A 21,281-nucleotide genomic window follows, 5' to 3' on the forward strand; every position below is an offset into this window, starting at 1 on the left:
AGAAACATAGAGGCCAAGAGGGATCCGGATGGCACTGCTGTAAGGACTGTGGGAAAGTTATCAAACGATCTCGTCTGAGGTATCATCAGAGGCTTCATACAGGAGAGAAGCCATACAAATGTGACCTGTGTGGGGCAGCTTTCACTGAATCATCTACTCTAAAGAAACACCAACGTATTCACACAGGACAGAAGCCTTACAGCTGTGGTCAGTGTGAGGCAGCTTTCACTGTATTATCTAATCTAAAGACACACCAACGTAGTCACACAGGAGAGAAACCTTACAGCTGTGAGCAGTGTGGGGCAGCTTTCACTCAAATATCTCATCTAAAGACACACCAACGTATTCACACAGGAGAGAAACCTTTCATCTGTGGTCAGTGTGGGGCAGCTTTCCCTGAATTAGGTACTCTAAAGACACACCAACGTATTCACTCAGGAGAGAAGCCATACAGCTGTGGTCAGTGTGAGGCAGCTTTCACTGTATTATCTAATCTAAAGAGACACCAACGTAGTCACTCAGGAGAGAAACCTTTCAGCTGTGGTCAGTGTGGGGCAGCTTTCACTCGATTAGATAGTCTAAAGAAACACCAACGTAGTCACACTGCAGAGAAATGATTGGCTTAAATCAACAACAATTTTTACAGCAGATAAACAAACATTCACCTGGGAGCAGCTACAGGAACTACCAATCAGAAGCCTTGCCTTTGTTCAGATTAAAAATCTTCTTTGTGGATTAACACCTTCTCTTGTCAGGACTTTAGTTCTGAATGTTCTGTGGGGGGCACATGTTTGAAGAACGATTGAAAGTGCTTTACATTTTGTTGGGATTGCTTTTACTGGGGATGGATCTCCCGATGTTCAAGACAAACATGGCATCAATTGTGAGTTGATGGACAGAACAAAATGCAGTCTGTTTGAAAGTAAAAACATGTTTATTCTGTTATACTGAAAATATTTGTTTTGTTTAAAGTTGAGATCCACAAATTAGCTTTGCACCAGCTTTGTTTATTTATGTAAACATCTGAAGAAGCAATATATCATTTCATTTTGATGTGAAGTCGAGCTTTACACTCGTCTGTATTTCATTGTTCTGCATTTCATTAAAGGTCAGATGTTAACTTTTCTCATGCTTTTCATGTTCTTGCTACACAGATATTTGTGGAGAAAGTGTGTGTTTGGTTACGAGGGAAAGTTGACCCATATCATCTTCCCCAAAGACCCAGAAATCTTTAACGCAGTCTGAAAAAGGTTTGGAGTTGTTCCCTGTACTTCCCAGACAGCTGTATGTGTCACGATGTGTGGGTGAGTAGGATCCAAAGGCAACAGGAAACTCCTCGTTGTGGAAAAAGAATGTGATTTATTAACAATAATCCAAGGACAGGGCGCAAACAATACACAGAACTGAAGCACAGGTAGACATACAAGAATCCAACAGGGAACAAGGGACAGAACTGAACTTAAATACACATGAGGGTAATCAAGGGAACTCAAAACATCTGTGACAAATTAACCAGGGAAAACCAAATATACAGAGAACAAGGTGACCAAAAACACGGATCCTGACAGTATGATGCTCATGACTGAAGCTGAGAGTTTAGGCTGTTCCAACACTAAAAGGGCACGAGGCTCAACTTCAAGCTGTGAAACTCTTTCAAATGTCTGTTATGTTGGAATCAGATGTGTGAACGGATTTTAGTCCAAACGTCATGACTGCACTGAGGGAAAAGGCAGCTAAGCAGGCTAACGGTACTTTGAATTGAACCGTTTAACACGAGAAAACTGAACTGATCTGTTTTTTGCTTCTACAACTGCTCAGTTACTCACACAATCAGGTACTGAGCAGATTTACCAAACAGACATTCTGCTGTAATCTCAGATGCTCTCAGTCGCGCTGCTCACGTTGTTTTAGTCCACAACTCTTCTTCTTCTTCTTCTTCTTCTTCTGCCCCGACGGCTACACAACTTACCCAGAACACCCGGTGGCAGAGTGTGCACACGACACCCTTATACTTTATTGGATTGTATCTACAAACTCAAACGCTGATCATTTAAACCTGCTTCAGGCTGTTTTTGTTCCCTTTAGTTTTAAGCTGACTGCGTTTGGCGTACCCTGAGCATTTCAGGGGAAAATGTTCAGCACAGACTTGGAGTTGTATTGTGTTCTTGTGGTAACTACGTCCCCACAGCTATTATGTCCTTAAGAGTTTCTTAGAAAGCGCTTTCTGCCGCTCACAGTGGGAGAATCTCACTGAGAAATCCCACTTTGGCCTAAAGATGTGATCAGCGGTGACTTTTGTGTGTTAGCGACTGGCGCTACGGTCCTGGCTGAACAGGAAGTAGCCACCAGAAATGCAAGACAGTCGCTGTAGTGACTGAATGTTACGCAGGACTGTCTTCCTCTATGCAGATGGTCATCAGTGAAGTCACCTCCCCCGAATGAACCCCGTCATGTTGTGTATATATGGCGAAACATGGCGAGCCAGCCGGGGGGGCGGTTAGCGTGACAGAGACAGTCCCTCAGTCAGAGACGAATCTCAGAAGTTAAACCCAGTTTGTAACTGAGCTGACTCACAGTGGAAGTCACACGTTAGAGCTGGTTCTCAGTGAGTGTTTCCTGTTGAGATCCAGCCGTGTCTGATCAGTGCTGCAGTTTCTTGTTTTGCATTATTCTCTCCTCTTACTCAGACTACACCTGAAACTAATCCAAATCAGGAAGCAGCATGAAAAAAGGTCACGTCAGCCAATTCAAAGAAGTAATAACAAGTGCTTCAAAAAGGCAAATGAAAGAAGGGACGTAAAAATGAGGAAAATACCCTCAGTACCCAGAAGTCTTTCTGGGGTTCCTGCTCCCAAAGCACACTGAGCGCTGCTTCTGTGCTTCAGTGTTTTTCAGTAGTTTGTGTTTACTTTTTCAACCTCCGTAATGATCTGTAAAACTGAAGGTTGTTGAAGAACACAGTGCTGCATCCAAACAACAGTGTAATGTTCCAATCTGACTGTTGGGGATTTCTCATTGATTTTTTTTTTTTTTTTTTTTTTTTTTTTTTTTTTTTTAAAGCAGGAATAAACGTCAGATACTCATGATCCGAAGGGGATGAACTCCTGTGCTTCTGCAGAATACCTGAGTTTCCTCCAGTGCGACCATGAAGTTAGTGTTTTTCGCCATTTATATTTACACTAACTTATATATTTAATCTGCTGTAACTCGTGTTAAATGGAGGTTTTCCTCTTTCTTTAACTGCAGAATTCCACCGTAATATAATTCTAGTTCAAAAAATAAAATGATAAACTCATATGTCAACTTTAGTTATTTATAAATGTAGATTGATGATACAAAGTGGATGGAAGCTTTTGGCTCCGGATGAAATGTTTTGGGTTCAGGTGGAACCGAACCAGGTCAGCACCATTATTCCAGAATTCTTTGCATCTTCTTCAGATTTTCTCTGTGAAAACAGAGACTTCTGAAACATGTTTCTGAGCTGGTGTGGATGCTGCTGGAAGGACCTCTGCTGGTCACTCCAGTAGTTTTTCCACATCTGTTATGATGTGTAACCGTAGCAACGGAAAAGTTGTTCACCTGTTGGTGCAGCTAACTGAGCTTCACAAAAGCCCAAGAAATGGCTGGAAAAATACCCCAAATCTGGATGAGCTGAAGAGGAGACGTCTAGGATGCAGAGCAGGAACAAACTGGAGGAAAAGGAGGAGGAAGTTTAAAGCATTTCTTCCCTCGATCATCAGGGGAAATGTGAGGTCACTGGTGGATAAGACAACTACATGGATCAACTACACACAAAGGTTGAATCCTTAACTTTCTCTTTTCATTTTCTTTTCATAGGGACTGAGTTCAAGCCTTTTCCAGGTTCCCCTCAATTTTTCTCAGTCTTCAAAGTTTGAAACCAACAAGTCAGAGACTTTATTGGGATACAGAGCATGAGACAGAACACCAAGCAGCTGAACAAACCAGAGACAGTTGATGAGCAAAGCTGCTTCACAGGAAACATGTTGGAAGACTAACAGATAGTGTCTGTGGTCATCAGTCTCAGGTAAAAAGTGCCAAGAAACCAGCTGAATCATAGCTCAGAGGGTCAATAAACTGCTTTGGGACTCGGAGATCATATGTTCAATTCCTGTGAGAGCTGCTTAAAGAGTTTAAATGTCTCCAGGTTTTAAAGGCCAAAGCAAAGAGGGAAAAGCTTTAAGGTGGAAAGTTTCATTCTCTGATTTAATGGCTCTAACTGTGACTGAGCAGCTTTTAGTTTGTCAAGCTGAGGGATCAAAGCTCTTAGAGAAATAAACTCTGCAGTTCAGCATCCAACAGAAGAATGGAAGCAGCTCAGAAAGGAGGCTGAAGCTGTGATTTGGTGGTTCAGGCAGATGCAGAGCAGCTTCTGGCAGCAGAGGGAGGGGGTTCAGCTCCTGTGGATGCTGATGGCTTTTAGAAAAGGAAGGGCAGGTTGTTCAGCTCAGAGCAGGCTAGGATTTTTAAGCCAAAATGAAAAGAGAACCTTTAGGATTCAACCTTTCAGTGTGTAGTTGAACAGCTCAGGCTGTTGGCTGAAAGCTTTCAGCCTCCGAGAACGTGGAAACTATGATCACAGGACTTTTAAAGTTCAACAACGCTGGTCACAAGGAGTAGCTCAGGATGATGGGATGCGGCCTGGGGTTGGACTCATCATGGGTTCAATTCCCTCAGATGCTCTGAGTCACAGCTGAGGACATTTTCGATTTCGAGTTTGATGGGCGAGGATATAGATTTGAAGTTTATCCACGGCTGTGAGGTGGCTCAGAAAATAGTTCGAGCATGATCGAGCTGCCAAATAAAACACGACAGAAGCAACTTTTCACAACGAAATTTGATATGGATTTTATTGGAAAATGGGTGTGTCCTGCTTTACAAAGCTCTCAGCCGTAAAAGGAATTCAGGATTCAGTTTCCAGCCGGACAAGACCACATTCCTGAGAGTGGAATTTACGACCTTCACACAAATAAGCGAGGCCCAACTTCAACTCAAAACTCTTAATCAATATAAGAAAACAGAGTATATATGGGATAACTATCATAAAATGTATTTACATCTCAACAACAGGTCAACAAGCATCTTTACAAAATAAATCCTCTCAGTGAAGTGGGAAACAAACCTGAGTATTTTGACTGAGCTGGGATTTAGTTCAAGACTCTTTTTTTTTTTTATTATTCTAATTCATCAAATGTTTCAATTTGATGTCAGTGAACACATCAGCTGTGTGAGGAGCATTACTGCCCCCTGCTGGACTGATTAGAAGTTATTAAGCTGCAGCAGCCACTGATAATGGAGCATTTTCTTCTTCTTCTCTGATTATATTCATAGAATCAGAGAAGAAGAATCCACAGAGTCCTCTTAGTCTCTATTCAGATGTTGGTCCTCTCTGTCTTTCATCCAGTTTGTTTGTCTCAGTTCATGAAGACAGTCTGAGAGGTGAAAAGGTCAGAGGTCTGTCTGGATGTGCAGGAAAAGATGCTTCATGGACCTTCAGGGTTCTGTATAATAAGTGCACAGAAGTTTGCTGTCTTATGGGTAGATTTAGTAAAACAACGACTCAAGATGAGTTTGATCAGCAGAGCTCCAACTGTTCCTCCTATCAGTCCTGGACTGCCTGGTTGTGGACTCTGTCGGTCTCTGAGGTTGGGAGAGATCAGCAGCTGCTGTAAAGGACACAAAATGAAAACCAACCACGAGTGTCTGGACCAGACTTAATAACAAAAAGGGAAACTAGGCGAACAAAATCAGAGTTGGTTTCAAGTTTTAACGAAGTCAAAATGCACGTGGTGATAGTGCAAAATTCAGGAAAATAGTTACTTCAAGTTAAGAGATTGAATTAAGGAAAAGGAGAATGAAGCTAAGAGAATGAATGGGAGTCGCGCCTTCCCTTTTAAGCATGAAGTGCACATAAAACAGAGAATAGGAGGGTTTCACTTGACGTCACTTCCGTATTTTCTAAGCGTGCAACACTTAGTGGTGGGCAACCTGAGCTGGAGCCCATTGAAAACACTGTGTTTTGTCTGCCACTTTTTTGCCCAAAATGCCTCAGTTTTGTGCCGTTTTAGGATGTTGCAATCGTTCTAACCAAGAGAAGGGAAAGGGTTACTATCGAGTACCTAAGGTAATCGCCCATAGAGGTGAGAAATGGAAAAAAACTCACAGAACAACGCCGCAAAAAGTGGATAGCTAACCTACGTTTACAGACTGGAGGGGCTGAATCTGCAAATGCTCGTGTCTGCGGTGACCACTTCGTCAAAGGTATGTGCGAAATCTAACTGTTTTGTAGTAGTGCAGTAAAGTATTATGTTGTTAAATGCCAATCAACAGTAATGTAATACGGGCTACGTTTGGGCTTTGTTTTGAAGGCGGTCCCAGCGCGTTGTTAGCTACTGAGTCAGTGGACTGGGCTCCGACGGTAAAGCTGGGTTACCAAAACACAAAGCTAAAGTCACCGTCATCGGTGTTTCATGCGATCTCTGAGAGTGGTTGATCTAAACAAAACAAATTTGTCACGTCGTCACAATCTTCACGTTTCAGAAGTATCCACGAAGTGCTTAAGTGCTAACAGGGCACATTAGCTCCCAGGTTCTTGACACACAGAATCGCTCGCTCTCTCTCTCTCTTGTGGATTAGGCTAACAAAGACACAATGTCAGTATTTGGATATTTGGATCTCGGCATTTTATCAAAAAATAAACATTTTTTATTGTTATTTGAGTGCCAACATTCACAGCTCGGCATTCAACATGTTAAGTTTTGCTTTACTGCCCAGCCCTGCACTACACACTGCATTTTCCATTGGGATAATGCACCATAAACAACACAGAAAACAAACTTACCCTGGCGAACACCAAAACACAATCCTTCTGTAGACGTTTTACTCTGAGTTTGCTGATCCATCCGCTGTGGTAATACTTGTATGCCTCCAAACTTTTGTGGGCCTTCAGACGTCTGAAGAACCAGGTAGCTCGTTATGTCCACAGCCTCTATTTTCAGCAAATCGTTTCGGTCTTGCGAAAATTCAGACATTTTCATTAAAAATGGGTCACGACCAATGTATTTCCCTACTAAAGCCAAATACCTTTCCCTATATGCCGGCTCCAAACCACTACAATGTTCACTCATCTCCATGTTGTTGTTATGGTAGTCAAGCTTCCTTCCCACCAGCTTAAATTCGCGCGCTCCCGTGATGACGTAACTGAAACCCTCCTATTCTCTGAAGAAAACAGATGAACAATATAACTATGATTTAAAAAGATTTAAACAAATGAAACGTCCTGAGCGTTTTCCTCGAAGGAGAGCATCAACTAAATGCTTCTTTGGTTCCCATCAAAATATCCTCTATTGTACCCAGTGTCTGATAATGTGGTTGAGTCATAGGTGGAAATGATGAAGGTGACACAAACACAGTTTTTTGGGTGATGGTGGGTCCCCCAGCGTATTTATCAGCAGATAAATAGTTCTCACTGAGGTTTCATAGCTGCGGTTGAATCTGGATTCACATTATAGTAGTCAGAGCCGTCCTCTTCTATCCTCCTGACCATCATGTTCTCCTGTTAACATGCACATGTGGAAATATGGAGAAGCACACGCCCTGTGTTTTATCTGTGCAGGTTATTGATGAGAATGATCACTTTTCATAGATTGTGTACTCACTCCTCCCGCTCTGATCGTTGGGCTGATCACAGATGGAACATTAGTGTAATCACCTTCCTGCTGACCTGAAACAATAACGTCATCATTGACTTTAACTTTGATCACAATTATTTTAGAAGTGAAACTTCCAGCAGCTGAGTGTTATAGTCAAAGTTTAAACTGTACCATCTGCAGAGGCTTCACCTCCTCTGACTGTTTCATAGACACAAAGATCTCCTGCAGGTCAGAAAAAGTCACAACACAGTTAAACGAGCCGCCTCATGTGTGTGAAACTGATTTAAACTTAAAGATTTCTTCAGAGCATTTCTTTCTTTATTGCGTGTTAATGTCCTGGTTTGATTTAACTCGACGGTGTTAAAGCTGCAGCAGAGAGAATAAGTCATCCTGGAGAACTGGATGTTATGGATGAAGATATTCTGTCATCGTGTGATTAGAAACTGAGTTTCAGAGGAAGCTGAAAGACTGACCATGGAGGAGAGAGGAGTAAACCTGCTGCTGGGTCTCATCCTGGTTGACCGTCTGCTCTGTAGCAGAACCTTTTTCACAAAGAATAAAAAGCTGGTTTTGTGTTGTACGTTGTTGTACTGCTGTTCCAGTTTATGTCCTCATGAGGCATCGATGTCCTTCAGTAATGAAAGAATGAAACATCTGATACCAGAAGAAAAAGCTCTCACCTTTGGAGTGTCTGCAGTGACACAGCAGGAGCAGGAGAACTGTACAAAATTCCCTGCTTTCATACATCTAAAATGCCTTTGCTTCTTTAAGTGCATATTTCCTTCTTGCCTATGCAAAATACTTTGCCTTTAAGAAATGCGGCGCTGCCCCTTTAAGGATTGATCACGCTTTGAATGTATGTTTACCTGCGTGACATGAAACATGCTCGGACATTCTCTCTCATGCAGTCGCATTATCGGACTCTCATACCTCGTTTGGAAGTCTCTCGGTGCTGTTGTGCGTGATTGCAAATGTAAGTGCTCTTAATTTCCTTGTTAGGCTTTATATGGTTTGTACAGCCATTTATGTCGTTTCTACAGTCCTTTGCAAGTTTGTATTTAAGCTAGACAATCTTTCTGTGTATTTGGAAATGTCTAGGATGTTCCGTGACTCAACAATATCGTGTTATCAATCCTGTACACTGTGTTTTTGTTAGCACTTATTAGAGATAAGGCAGTACGATTTCCTCTGCTGTTTTAATGTTTTATGTATGACATTTGTGTACTGTTTATCACCATATTATTACTATTGTGTGTTCAGTACATTCCTAGTAATTATTATCCTCGAAGAGATTCTGTAGATAGGACGTTTGTAATGTGAATAACTTAGCATTGTCCTCTTTTTTCTTTTATTTCTGTCTTTGTTTTAGAAAACCACAATGTCACAACTTCACAACTGTTAAAGTAATAAATGACAAGACGCAACCTCTAGAACAGCTGCATTCTTTCTGACCGAAGAATTAGGCCAGCGGGTGTACGACCAGTACTTTCCTCATCATTATATCCTACAAGAACGATGAATATGAGTCCAATAATTGGTCCAACGACCATCAGCACAGGAAACAAAGAGCCTTCAGGTCTGGACACAGCTTCAGTTCACAGAAGATAAAATATCAAAGATTGAACTTATTTATGTAAAGACGATACTCTTCCAGAGAAATGGACTTTAACATTAAACAGAAAATAGTTTTAAAGGCATCAAATAATTGAACTCTACCCACCTTTAACTGAGATCCAGCTCTGTGGTGAAACCTTCCCTGAGTGTTCACACTTGTAGAAACCTTCATCTGACTGTGACACTGCAGAGATGTTCAGCTCCCCTCTGCCGTCACTTTGAAGAAGTGTGTCATTGTGATAGAAAAACACATTGGAAAGTGTATTTTGTCCTCTGCGTCTGCAGCTCAGACTGACAGAACCTCCCTCAGTTACAGGATGGACGGGGCTCACCAGGATAACTCCATAATACTCACCTGTGAAACAGTCAGAGGACATTAGGTTTCTGTCAGAGATCAGCTGGTGCAGACATTTAGACAAAGCTGACTCACACAGTTACATTGGCTGAAATTTGATCTCGTGCATCTACAAACCGTATGTGAGTTACCAGCTTTTAACAAAGATATAACACTGTCTACAGTGTCATAAATCACACAGTAGTTGTTCTGAATCGTGAAAGGTGACATTAAAACTTCAAGCTCTCCTGTAAAGTAAGACAACAGCAAACCAAAGTGTTTTCCAGTGAACCTTAAGAGCAACTACGCAGCAGGATCAAGAGACAAATGCTCACGAGAAAGTTCATGTTGTATGGATATGACATGTTCAGGTACAGTTAATGATGTGCTGCTTAAATACAAGACAAAGTGAAAGAAAAAGAACATTTATCATTACGTACTCTGCCCAGTTATGTTGACTGCGTTGCTGAACTCTCCTGATCCAGACTCACACCAGAACACAGTATAACCATACCAGAGAAATTCTATGTTACATGAGGATCCAGTCATTGTCCCCCAGTATGAGCAGTGTGACAGGTATCCTTCTTCTGTAATCCCCATCACTCTCCACTCAGCAGATTTTCCTTCACAGTTCAGTGACACAGGATCACCTCTGAGGTGTTGAACTCTGTCAGGACTCACTGTGAGAGACGCTGCTGGATGAAGATCTGAAAAACATGTGATGAGATTTCACCAAAGCAGAGAGAAACATAACCAATGCTTCATTACAGATATTCATTTGGTTTATTTTGTTCTTCATCTGAAGATCAGCGCACACATTTCAACAAGCTGATCTGCCTGACCACAACACAAAGTGTGTTTTAACTGTTTTATTTAATGTTTATTTAACAGGGACAGTGCACAACATACAATTGAGCCAGATTATAGCCACAAGGCTAATTTTCATCTGTAGTCCCTGGACAGGAATTGATGTTTAAAAAAGATTAAAATTAATAATAATACAAAATATAACAACAAAACACAATATTGGGTGAGACTATGTGCAGAATAGGCCTACAGTATATTGCATGACAAGTAGGCAAACACAATTTAGAAATAAACTAACAAACCAAAAAAACATGATATATGATAAAGTAAACACAAGTACACAAAATCAATGACTAAAAATGTCCACAGTGCTGCCCTGCTTTTAGCCACTTCTTAAGACCTGATTTAAAAGTACTAAGTGTGGTGCTTTCCCTGATACCAACAGGGATGCTATTCCACAGCCCTGATGTTTTTACTGAGAAGGCACTTTGTCCAAAAGTGGATTTTCTGAACCCACTTATGCAGTCCCCTCTAGATGATGCTCTTGTAGCTATTGTATTAGTTGTGGGTCTGCGCAGACTCACAAATTGCTTAAGGGGAGGGGGAGCAAGATCATTTATAATTTTAAAAAATAGACAGCAGTTTGAAAAAGAAATAAAATAGTCTAGACTAAATAAACCATACTTCTGTATGATAGTACAGTGATGGTAAGTGTTAGATTTTTTGTCCAGGATTTTCAGTGCCTGTTTGTAAGATTTGTAGATCAGTGACATGGCAGTTGTATTTGCTTGAGACCAGGTGGTTAAGCAATATGAGATATGCGTTAAAATCATAGCATGAAAATAAAGTTTAGCTGCCTCTGTTGTCATCTGATTCCTAATTACCTTAAAATTTAGAAGATTCCTTTTCACTCGACCATTTACCTTTTTAATATGTTTTTTAAAAGTTAAATGAGAGTCAACAATGACCCCTAAATATTTAAAATCATCTACTACATTGAGCCTTTCACCTTTAACAAATATGTCTTGCTCTTGACTCTTGTTTTTACGTGAAGAGAAGTACATACAAACAGTTTTTGATGTATTCAGTGTCAGACAAGAGTAATCTAGCCAGTCAGCTATTTTACTCAATGCTCCATTCAATTTGTCTGCTGCTTGCTGTTTAGATTTTGCATGTGCATATAACACTGTGTCATCAGCATACATTTGAATGTTAACATCAGGACACACTAAGGGGAGATCATTTATATATATACTGAACAATAGAGGGCCCAGGATAGAGCCCTGGGGCACCCCTATCGAACAGGTATTTTCAGTGGAGAGTACATCATTTATTCTGGTGCAATTCTTCCTTCTTGATATGTATGATGTAAACCATTTAATCGTGTCAGCAGAGATGTTGTGTGATGACAGTTTAGAAACTAAAACATTATGGTTTACAGTATCAAAGGCTTTTTTCAAATCCAGGAAAATTGCTGCAACTACCCCACCCTTATCTAGCTTAGATTTCAATTCTTCCACAAAGTAGCAAAGAGCAGTATCTGTGGAGTGATTTGCCCTGAACCCAAATTGCATTGCATGCAGTGGAACGTGGCACAGACTAAGATGGTTGGTGAGTTGTTGTGTAACAACCCTCTCAACCACCTTGGAGATGATAGGGAGTATACTTATAGGCCTGTAGTTTGCCACGTCAGTAGTCTCCCCGGCTTTAAAAATAGGTATAATCACAGCTTTTTTCCATACATCAGGAAACAGACACTGATTGATGGACATATTTACCAGGTGTGTAATGGGTTTGCAGAGTGCATGTGCATTATTCTTAAACATGGAGGAGTCAAAACCATATATGTCTCGAGTCTTAGACCCTTTAAGATTAATTACAATTTTATTTATCTCTTCTTCATTTATTTCTTGGAGATTAAAAACTGGGTGTTCGTAGTTAGGTGGGGAGATAAGTACATTCCGATGACCAAAAGTTGTTGCTAATTGTTCAACAGACTCCTTAAAAAAGGTGTTAAAAGCCAGTGCAATTTCACTGTCATCTCTTGAGATATTCCCATTTATGTTTAACTCTACTAGGTGGTTTCCTTTTGTTTCTTTCCTTGACATTGTATTTAGGTATTTCCATATTTTTTGACCATTTCCTCTTGCCTGCTTAATAAGGCCAATAAAATAGTTTGCTTTAGATTTACGGAGCATACTTATTACTTTATTCCTCAGACCTTTAAATGTCCTGTAATCACTGTCCAATTTACTTTTTAGGGCAGTTTTAAGTGCATGATCCCTTTTCCTCATTAGGCTCCATAATTCTTCATTTAACCATGGTAAATTAGATTCTTTACGCCCATGTGTACATTTCTTCATGAATTTATCTTTCACACCTCCAATAATGCTTAAGAAGAGTGTGCACTTATCATTTAGAGGCCTGTCATCATGTTTAAAATCACACCAATCTAACAGTTTCAATTGTTCCTCAAACAGTTGCATATCCTTCTTTGGTATTCTGTATGAAGTCTTTTTATTTTCATGTTTGTAGATAAACCTTTTCTTTGTTAGTTTTCGACACACCAGCACGAGATTGTGGTCTGAAATACCAGTGATGAAGTTATATGATGTTGTGATTCTCTCTGGTCGATTACAAAATATCAGATCAATCTGTGTATTAGAACACCGTGTAATTCGAGTCGGCCCATTAACCATTTGGGAGAGATTGTGTTTGCCGGTGATCTCTTTGAGCTTTCTCCTGTCTGATTTGCTAGACCAGTTAATATTGAAATCACCAAGTATCATAAATTCCTTCCCAGTGTGTTCAAGGTTTGATACAAGTGATTTAAATTCATCATAAAAAGAATTGCTCGATGACGGTGGTCGATATAGACATAAAATTATAAACGACATGTTTTCTGACAATGAGACAGAAACAGCGATGCATTCAAAGTTTACTGTCAACTCATATCGAGTGCTTCGAAAGCAGTCCTTAATGTATAGAAGTAGGCCACCGCCTCTTCCAGTTTGTCTGTCTTGTCTATAAATGTTATATCCTGGCACGGCATAAACAGAGCCTGGTGAATTCGGCTTTAACCAGGTTTCGGATAGTCCTAAAAAATCCAAATTTGAATCTGACAAGAGTTTGTCAATTTCATCAGTCTTGGATATTATACTCCGCACATTCAGATGCCCTCCCAAAAGTCCCGTCGGTTTGACGCGAGGATTCCAGAGGATTTTCGCATGATTTACGGTTTGGATAGAGAGATAGTCACGTCTGTTAGTGCAACCGATACAGTAAGTGATTTATTCACAGTGAAAGCATCCCTTCTGCTCACTGAGAGGACAGAAACAAACTGACCTGCAGACCAGACAAACTCTGGGCGACTGTAATGAGTGTAATACACTGGGTCTCCTCTCCCAGCTCTACACACATATCCTGCTGTGTGTGTCTGTCCATGAATGATGTAGGAACCATGTTCAGTCCCAGTGTTGCTATCAGGCAGCAGCTCATAGCTGTAAGAGCTTTCAGACGGATCAGGAACAGCTTTATACCAGTAGAACCTCCATCCTGCAGACGGATGTTCAACCTGACAGCTCAGAGTTACTGAGGCTCCAGGACTCAGCCATGATGGAGACACAGTGAGGACAGGCCGGGGTTTATCTGCTGAGAGAGACAGAACAGATAGAAAAGAAGTCTGTAACCCTGGATTAAACAGCTGTAACCTTCTCATTTACATCCAGGACTGATGAGAAACTCAGTGAAATTCTCTTCACTCAGCTTACAGTATCTCTTTAAGAAATGACAAATGTATTCAGTTAGGGCATTTTAGTTATTTGATGTCTGATGACAGATGACATTAAGATGCAGTAAAAGCTGCTTTTCAGTGATTTTGTTTGAAGACTAAAAACTAGGGATGCACCGATCCACTTTATTCACCAGATGTAATAAATGAGAGAAGAAGATTCTGCCACTCTTGAGTTGAATCCGAACAAAACATGAAGAGTCTCAAACATCAGAGGTATCAGTAGGAGTTACTGTCATATAATCATTGTTTCATTCATGTTCTTTTTGTTGTTGGGACCAAATGCTCTTTTCTGTGTCACACTGCCCCCTGCTGGTATGGTTCTTCTCTCTGCTGTCAGTGTGGCTCTGGGTTTACTTGCTGTTGAGTTCACATTTTTTTAAATGAACTAATCAGAATGTGACTTGATTCAGTTTGTTTAAATATTACTAACAGACTGAAATATTTCTTGTTAACAATAAAAACAAATGCAGCTGCACACAAATAAAAGCTTCAGTTGTTTTTGATTTCATCGTCTGTAAGTTAGAAAAAACACATGATGTGAATTATCTCTTAAACCTTTCACAGACATCAGCTCAGAACTAAAGTGAACACCAGTGAAGACTTTGAATCACATGTCAGAAAGCTCTCTGATCTGATCAGTAACATCAAAACACCAAATCAGGGAACAGTCTTTGGATGAATTTCTTCATCCTTCCAGAAAACTGTTGAAACTGTCCATGAGGCGTTTAATTCAACTGATACAAATTTATTAATTTTTCTTTGATTTTTCTTTTTTAATCAAATGAGATTAACAGAGTGAAAAATGCCAGAAATCCATCTGTACAAAGATAAACGAGAGGATAATTAGTAGATAAATACGATACTGAATATAGATGTGAGACCAAAGCAGAGAGGGACGTTAGTCTGACCTTCAGCATATCCATCGATGGGTGTTCTGAGCACTACAATAAAGATTAAAACTGGGTTAGATGTGTTAACCTGGCAGAGAATCTAAAATTAATCAGATGAAAAACACTCTAGGCCAACAACAGAAGAACCAAAAGGAATTAGGAATAGAAAATATGAAAGAAATTACGTTTAAAACTAAAACTAAACTAAATAAATGAAACAATCCCCATGTAGGTTGCATTCTGCTCCTCTAAACTAAAGCAACAGTTTTTCATAGAATCATGTCTGCTCTCCTCAATCTCTCACAGAAACACAATGAAGCAAAGACTCACGGTAATTGTCACTGTTTAGAAACATTTTCTCTGATCTGCCAACAGAAAGGCAGTGATGTACTTACAGAAAAAGCCCAGCACACAGAGCAAAGTGTGGCCCATCCTCACATCCGACCCTAGGTTGGTGTAGCTCCACTTCCTCTGTGTGTAGGTAGGTGTAGCTAGGTAGGTGTAGCTCCACTTCCTCTGTGTGTAGGTAGGTGTAGCTAGGTTGGTGTAGCTCCACTTCCTCTGTGTGTAGGTAGGTGTAGCTAGGTAGGTGTAGCTCCACTTCCTCTGTGTGTAGGTAGGTGTAGCTAGGTAGGTGTAGCTCCACTTCCTCTGTGTGTAGGTAGGTGTAGCTAGGTTGGTGTAGCTCCACTTCCTCTTTGTGTAGGTAGGTGTAGCTCCACTTCCTCTGTGTGTAGGTAGGTGTAGCTAGGTAGGTGTAGCTCCACTTCCTCTGTGTGTAGGTAGGTGTAGCTAGGTAGGTGTAGCTCCACTTCCTCTGTGTGTAGGTAGGTGTAGCTAGGTAGGTGTAGCTCCACTTCCTCTTCGCACACATTGAGGCATGAGAGCAGCAATTAACACATTAACCACATTCAGTTCAGAGTTATCTGACCTACAATAAACTGTGAAACGTGTGACACTTTATATAATATAAAAACCATCCACGATCATAAACACTCAATCCCAACAGTATTGTATGTTTTGAAACACATATGTAAATTAAGTGGACATATAAATAGGTCTGTGGAAATATAAATCTAACATAAAAACTCCGTGAGTGAGAACAATATCTACAACATGGCGGCCCATTCGCAACCCCGGCGCACACATTAGAAACGGCATAATAATGGTAAACAGTCGATGCAAACTTACTTTGTACTCACGCACAACCGACACATATAACAGCAATGACGGGTGCGGCCCGGTTCGGTTTACACCGTTATGAACAGCGGGAATGTGCTCAGCGACCAACAGGTAACACTGCTGCAGTCAGGTTATATTGTCCATGTGTTACTTCGGGACTACTCGGGTCTTTCCGGATGTGACAGTGACGTCACACGCACGGCAGAGCAGGGAAGTTTGCACACTTAAAGATCAAAAGCTGGGAGTCTACAGAGCATTTGAGGGAATTGAACACATGATGATTCCAACCCCAGGCAGCATCCCATCATCCTGAGCTACTCTTTCTGAGCACCTTTGTTGAACTTTAAAAGTCCTGTGATCATAGTTTCCACGTTCTCGGAGGCTGAAAGCTTTCAGCCAACAGCCTGAGCTGTTCAACTACACACTGAAAGGTTGAATCCTAAAGGTTCTCTTTTAATTTTGGCTTAAAAAGCCCAGCCTGCTCTGAGCTGAACAACCTGCCCTTCCTTTTCTAAAAGCCATCAGCATCCACAGGAGCTGAAGCCCCTCCCTCTGCTTCCAGAAGCTGCTCTGCATCTGCCTGAACCACCAAATCACAGCTTCAGCCTCCTTTCTGAGCTGCTTCCATTCTTCTGTTGGATGCTGAACTTCAGAGTTTATTTCTTTAAGAGCTTTGATCCCTCAGCTTGACAAACTAAAAGCTGCTCAGTCACAGTTTGAGCCATTAAATCAGAGAATGAAAGTTTCCAACTTAAAGCTTTTCCCTCTTTACTTTGGCCTCTAAAACCTGGAGACATTTAAACTCTTTAAGCAGCTCTCACAGGACTTGAACATACGATCAAATTGGAAGTTTAAAGTGTCAGAATCATGTCACAGAAACAAATGATCTGAGTTAAATAAAGAACATAACAGAGGTAAATTGTTTAATAAATCTGTCTGATGTTATAGTTCTGCTGTTTCCTCTGATAACTGATCAAGAACTGTAAAACATCATTTGTTTCTGTGACATGTATCCCTCACTTTTAGCTGAATTTCCACCTACACACTGATATATTCATACATATTTGATTGTGTTTGTGTCACGCTGTGTGTTTAATAAAGCTTTAACAAAACTGAAACCAGAGAAGGAAATTAAATTACATGTTTTCATGTTGTAAAACACTTTATTTCTTATTTTAAGAAAAGATTTGACAGATGTTTACACTGTTAGCATTAGCAACGAGCTAACTTATTAATAATACAAATGGCATTCTTGGAAAGCAAAGGGACGATTAAACATACATCAGTGGCGGCTGCTGACTTTTAAAACAGGGGAAGCCCATATTACGTGTTCAGGGTTGTAGTGGCTCGTGCCATCCCAAAGCAGAAGATAGCAAAGTTAAAAAGAATTAGTTATAACATAGCTGTGTCTGGTATGACAAGTATGGCCAGCAAATACACAGAAAGAAGGTATAGACTTTGAAAATTCACACAGCAAGGCCAAAATCAAGTATGATCGTATATAAGGCCTGTAAATGGCTGGATCAGAATCTGTGGAGCATTTTTCCCTGTCATAATGAATACTTAGAGTTTGATGGTGGTGGTAAGTATTCTTAAAAAAGGTAACATTTGTGAATGGGCAGCATGAATTCTGGAAAGAAACAACTAAAAGTATGAGTGAAACTCCGACAGCACTTTCACAGACAACCAGTCTCTTTCGTATCCGCTTTGGGACTGAAGTTCCAGCGTGCTTCTCCCCGCTTAAAAATTCGGCTGCCACAACATCTCATGATGGACAAACACTAACTCCAATCATCACGACACAGCCCCTCATATTGACACGCCCACGTCTAATCTACCCCCAGAGACGCCGAGCAGCCTCGGAAGTGATGAGTTTTTGTCGATTTAGCCAATGATGACCTAGAATTGTAGAAAAAAACTTGACTCTCCCGCCCCCTCCTGAAGCCGGGCAGCCCTCGGCTCGGAAGCCTGGCTGTTAGTGGCCACTTCATAACATGATTTCCTCAATGAACGGCGGTGATTTCAGAACAAATCACTTCATTAAGCTACAGGACAACATGTTGTAGTTCTGAAAGTAATTTAACATTGAAGATGTAGCAATTTCGCCAGAGAATGGGAGAGGCTGCCCGGCTTCCTGTGTTGTCTCTGAATAGCCGCGGCGGTTCAGGACGCATGGTTCGGGACTCTTGGTTCGGGACTCTTGGTTCTGGACTCTTGGTTCTGGACTCTTGGTTCTGGACTCTTGGTTCGGGACTCTTGGTTCGGGACTCTTGGTTCGGGACTCCTGGTTCGGGACTCCTGGTTCGGGACTCTTGGTTCGGGACGCATGGTTCGGGACGCATGGTTCGGGACTCTTGGTTCGGGACTCCTGGTTCGGGACTCCTGGTTCGGGACTCTTGGTTCGGGACGCATGGTTCGGGACGCATGGTTCGGGACTCATGGTTCGGGACTCATGGTTCGGGACTCATGGTTCGGGACGCATGGTTCAGGACTCATGGTTCAGGACTCATGATTCAGGACTCATGGTTCAGGACTCATGGTTCAGGACTCATGGTTCAGGACTCATGATTCAGGACTCATGATTCAGGACTCATGGTTCAGGACGCATGGTTCAGGACATAAGGTTCAGGACATATGGTTCAGGACATAAGGTTCAGGACGCACGGTTCAGGACGCTTGGTTCAGGACTCTTGGTTCAGGACTCTTGGTTCAGGACATATGGTTCAGGACATATGGTTCAGGACTCATGATTCAGGACTCATGATTCAGGACTCATGATTCAGGACTCATGGTTCAGGACTCTTGGTTCAGGACGCACGGTTCAGGACGCATGATTCAGGACGCACGGTTCAGGACACGGTTCAGGACACTGTTCAGGACACGGTTCAGGACGCACGGTTCAGGACGCACGGTTCAGGACGCACGGTTCAGGACGCTTGGTTCAGGACTCTTGATTCAGGACTCTTGATTCAGGACTCTTGATTCAGGACTCTTGATTCAGGACTCATGGTTCAGGACTCTTGATTCAGGACGCATGGTTCAGGACTCTTGGTTCAGGACTCTTGGTTCAGGACATGGTTCAGGACTCATGATTCAGGACGCATGGTTCAGGACATATGGTTCAGGACGCACGGTTCAGGATGCTTGGTTCAGGACTCTTGGTTCAGGACTCTTGGTTCAGGACTCTTGATTCAGGACTCTTGATTCAGGACTCATGATTCAGGACTCATGGTTCAGGACTCATGGTTCAGGACTCATGGTTCAGGACTCTTGGTTCAGGACTCTTGGTTCAGGACTCATGGTTCAGGACTCATGGTTCAGGACATGGTTCAGGACTCATGATTCAGGACTCATGGTTCAGGACTCATGGTTCAGGACTCATGGTTCAGGACTTGGTTAGGGACTCATGGTTCAGGACTCATGATTCAGGACATGGTTCAGGACTCTTGATTCAGGACTCATGGTTCAGGACTCATGGTTCAGGACTCATGGTTCAGGACTTGGTTCAGGACTTGGTTCAGGACTTCGTTCAGGACTCATGATTCAGGACTTGGTTCAGGACTCATGATTCAGGACTCATGATTCAGGACTCATGATTCAGGACTCATGGTTCAGGACTCATGGTTCAGGACTCATGGTTCAGGACTTGGTTAGGGACTCATGGTTCAGGACTCATGATTCAGGACATGGTTCAGGACTCATGATTCAGGACTCATGGTTCAGGACTCATGGTTCAGGACTCATGGTTCAGGACTCTTGGTTCAGGACTCTTGGTTCAGGACTCTTGGTTCAGGACTCATGATTCAGGACTCATGGTTCAGGACTCATGGTTCAGGACTCATGGTTCAGGACTCATGGTTCAGGACTTGGTTAGGGACTCATGGTTCAGGACTCATGATTCAGGACATGGTTCAGGACTCATGATTCAGGACTCATGATTCAGGACTCATGGTTCAGGACTCATGGTTCAGGACTCATGGTTCAGTACTCATGGTTCAGGACTCATGGTTCAGGACTCTTGGTTCAGGACTCTTGGTTCAGGACTCTTGGTTCAGGACTCGCCGTTCACAGCTCACTCGCTCTCCCTCATAGAAACTCGCTGCTCCGCATGGTTAGGGACTCATGGTTCGGGACTCATGGTTCGGGACTCTTGGTTCGGGACTCTTGGTTCGGGACTCTTGGTTCGGGACTCTTGGTTCAGGACTCATGGTTCAGGACTCATAGTTCAGGACTCGCCGTTCACAGGCAGCTCACAGCTCACTCGCTCCCTCTCCCTTCCGGCTTTATTTTGAAGGAAGCGAGAGTTCATTCAATCTGTACATAATTATCTTATTCTAATGGTGCAGTGTTGAATGTTAGAATATTATTATTTTTGCACTATTGTTTAGGTTATTTAAATGTTCTATTTATGCACAGTTTCATACATTTTATTATAATTTTGCACTGTTTCGCACTGATTGTTCATTTATTGGCTATTATTTATTGGGTTATTTGAATTTATTTAGAGAGAAAGAAAGAAAACTAAATGTTTCGCCTTGGAGACTTCTTGATTTTTAGCCTTTTTCACAATGATTCGGGACGTGGTTTGGAACTTGTTTGTACATTCCGTGGCGCACACTCTGGGTGACTGATTCAAGTGACTCGAAAACCCGATTCATTTTAGTGAGTGACTCATACAAACTCGAGTATCCCATCACTATAACACACCCCTGTCACGTTAACAAGCCACTGGATTTCTTTAAAAGAAAATCGACAGCAGGAGCAACGCCTGGTAAAGGCTGCGTCGGTTAACAGTCAAGCACAAATGGCCTCGTACAAAGTTACATACAGAATCCCGAAATGCAACCACATGCTTCTCAGCTGTGGCATCTCTGAAAACAAAATACAGATCACAGCTCAAAATTGAGCATGACTTGAGTGGCAGTTTCAAGCCTGCAACCACGTTTTGAGAAGTTGTGCAAAACAGGCTCATTGCAGCCACTAATGCAGGG

General features: G+C 41.7%; 2 protein-coding genes across 2 annotated transcripts in view; one reads left to right on the forward strand and one right to left on the reverse strand.

Annotated features, from left to right (window-relative positions):
* LOC142369018 (programmed cell death 1 ligand 1-like) overlaps window positions 1-21,281 on the forward strand; it is a 145,062-nt gene that overhangs the window by 80,744 nt on the left and 43,037 nt on the right. The gene's annotated exons all lie outside the window — the stretch shown is intronic.
* LOC142369519 (Fc receptor-like protein 5) overlaps window positions 4,870-21,281 on the reverse strand; it is a 366,062-nt gene continuing 349,650 nt past the window's right edge. Inside the window, exons 6-12 of the mRNA XM_075451863.1 lie at window positions 13,771-14,076; window positions 10,059-10,325; window positions 9,391-9,639; window positions 7,842-7,892; window positions 7,677-7,741; window positions 7,488-7,573; window positions 4,870-5,684 (exon numbers count right to left, since the gene is read on the reverse strand). Coding sequence (XP_075307978.1) covers window positions 5,675-5,684; window positions 7,488-7,573; window positions 7,677-7,741; window positions 7,842-7,892; window positions 9,391-9,639; window positions 10,059-10,325; window positions 13,771-14,076 — 1,034 coding nt within the window. The 3' untranslated portion in view covers window positions 4,870-5,674. The remainder of the gene's footprint in view (window positions 5,685-7,487; window positions 7,574-7,676; window positions 7,742-7,841; window positions 7,893-9,390; window positions 9,640-10,058; window positions 10,326-13,770; window positions 14,077-21,281) is intronic.

Source organism: Odontesthes bonariensis, chromosome 19 (assembly GCF_027942865.1).
Source record: "Odontesthes bonariensis isolate fOdoBon6 chromosome 19, fOdoBon6.hap1, whole genome shotgun sequence".
Taxonomy (NCBI): Eukaryota; Metazoa; Chordata; class Actinopteri; order Atheriniformes; family Atherinopsidae; genus Odontesthes; species Odontesthes bonariensis.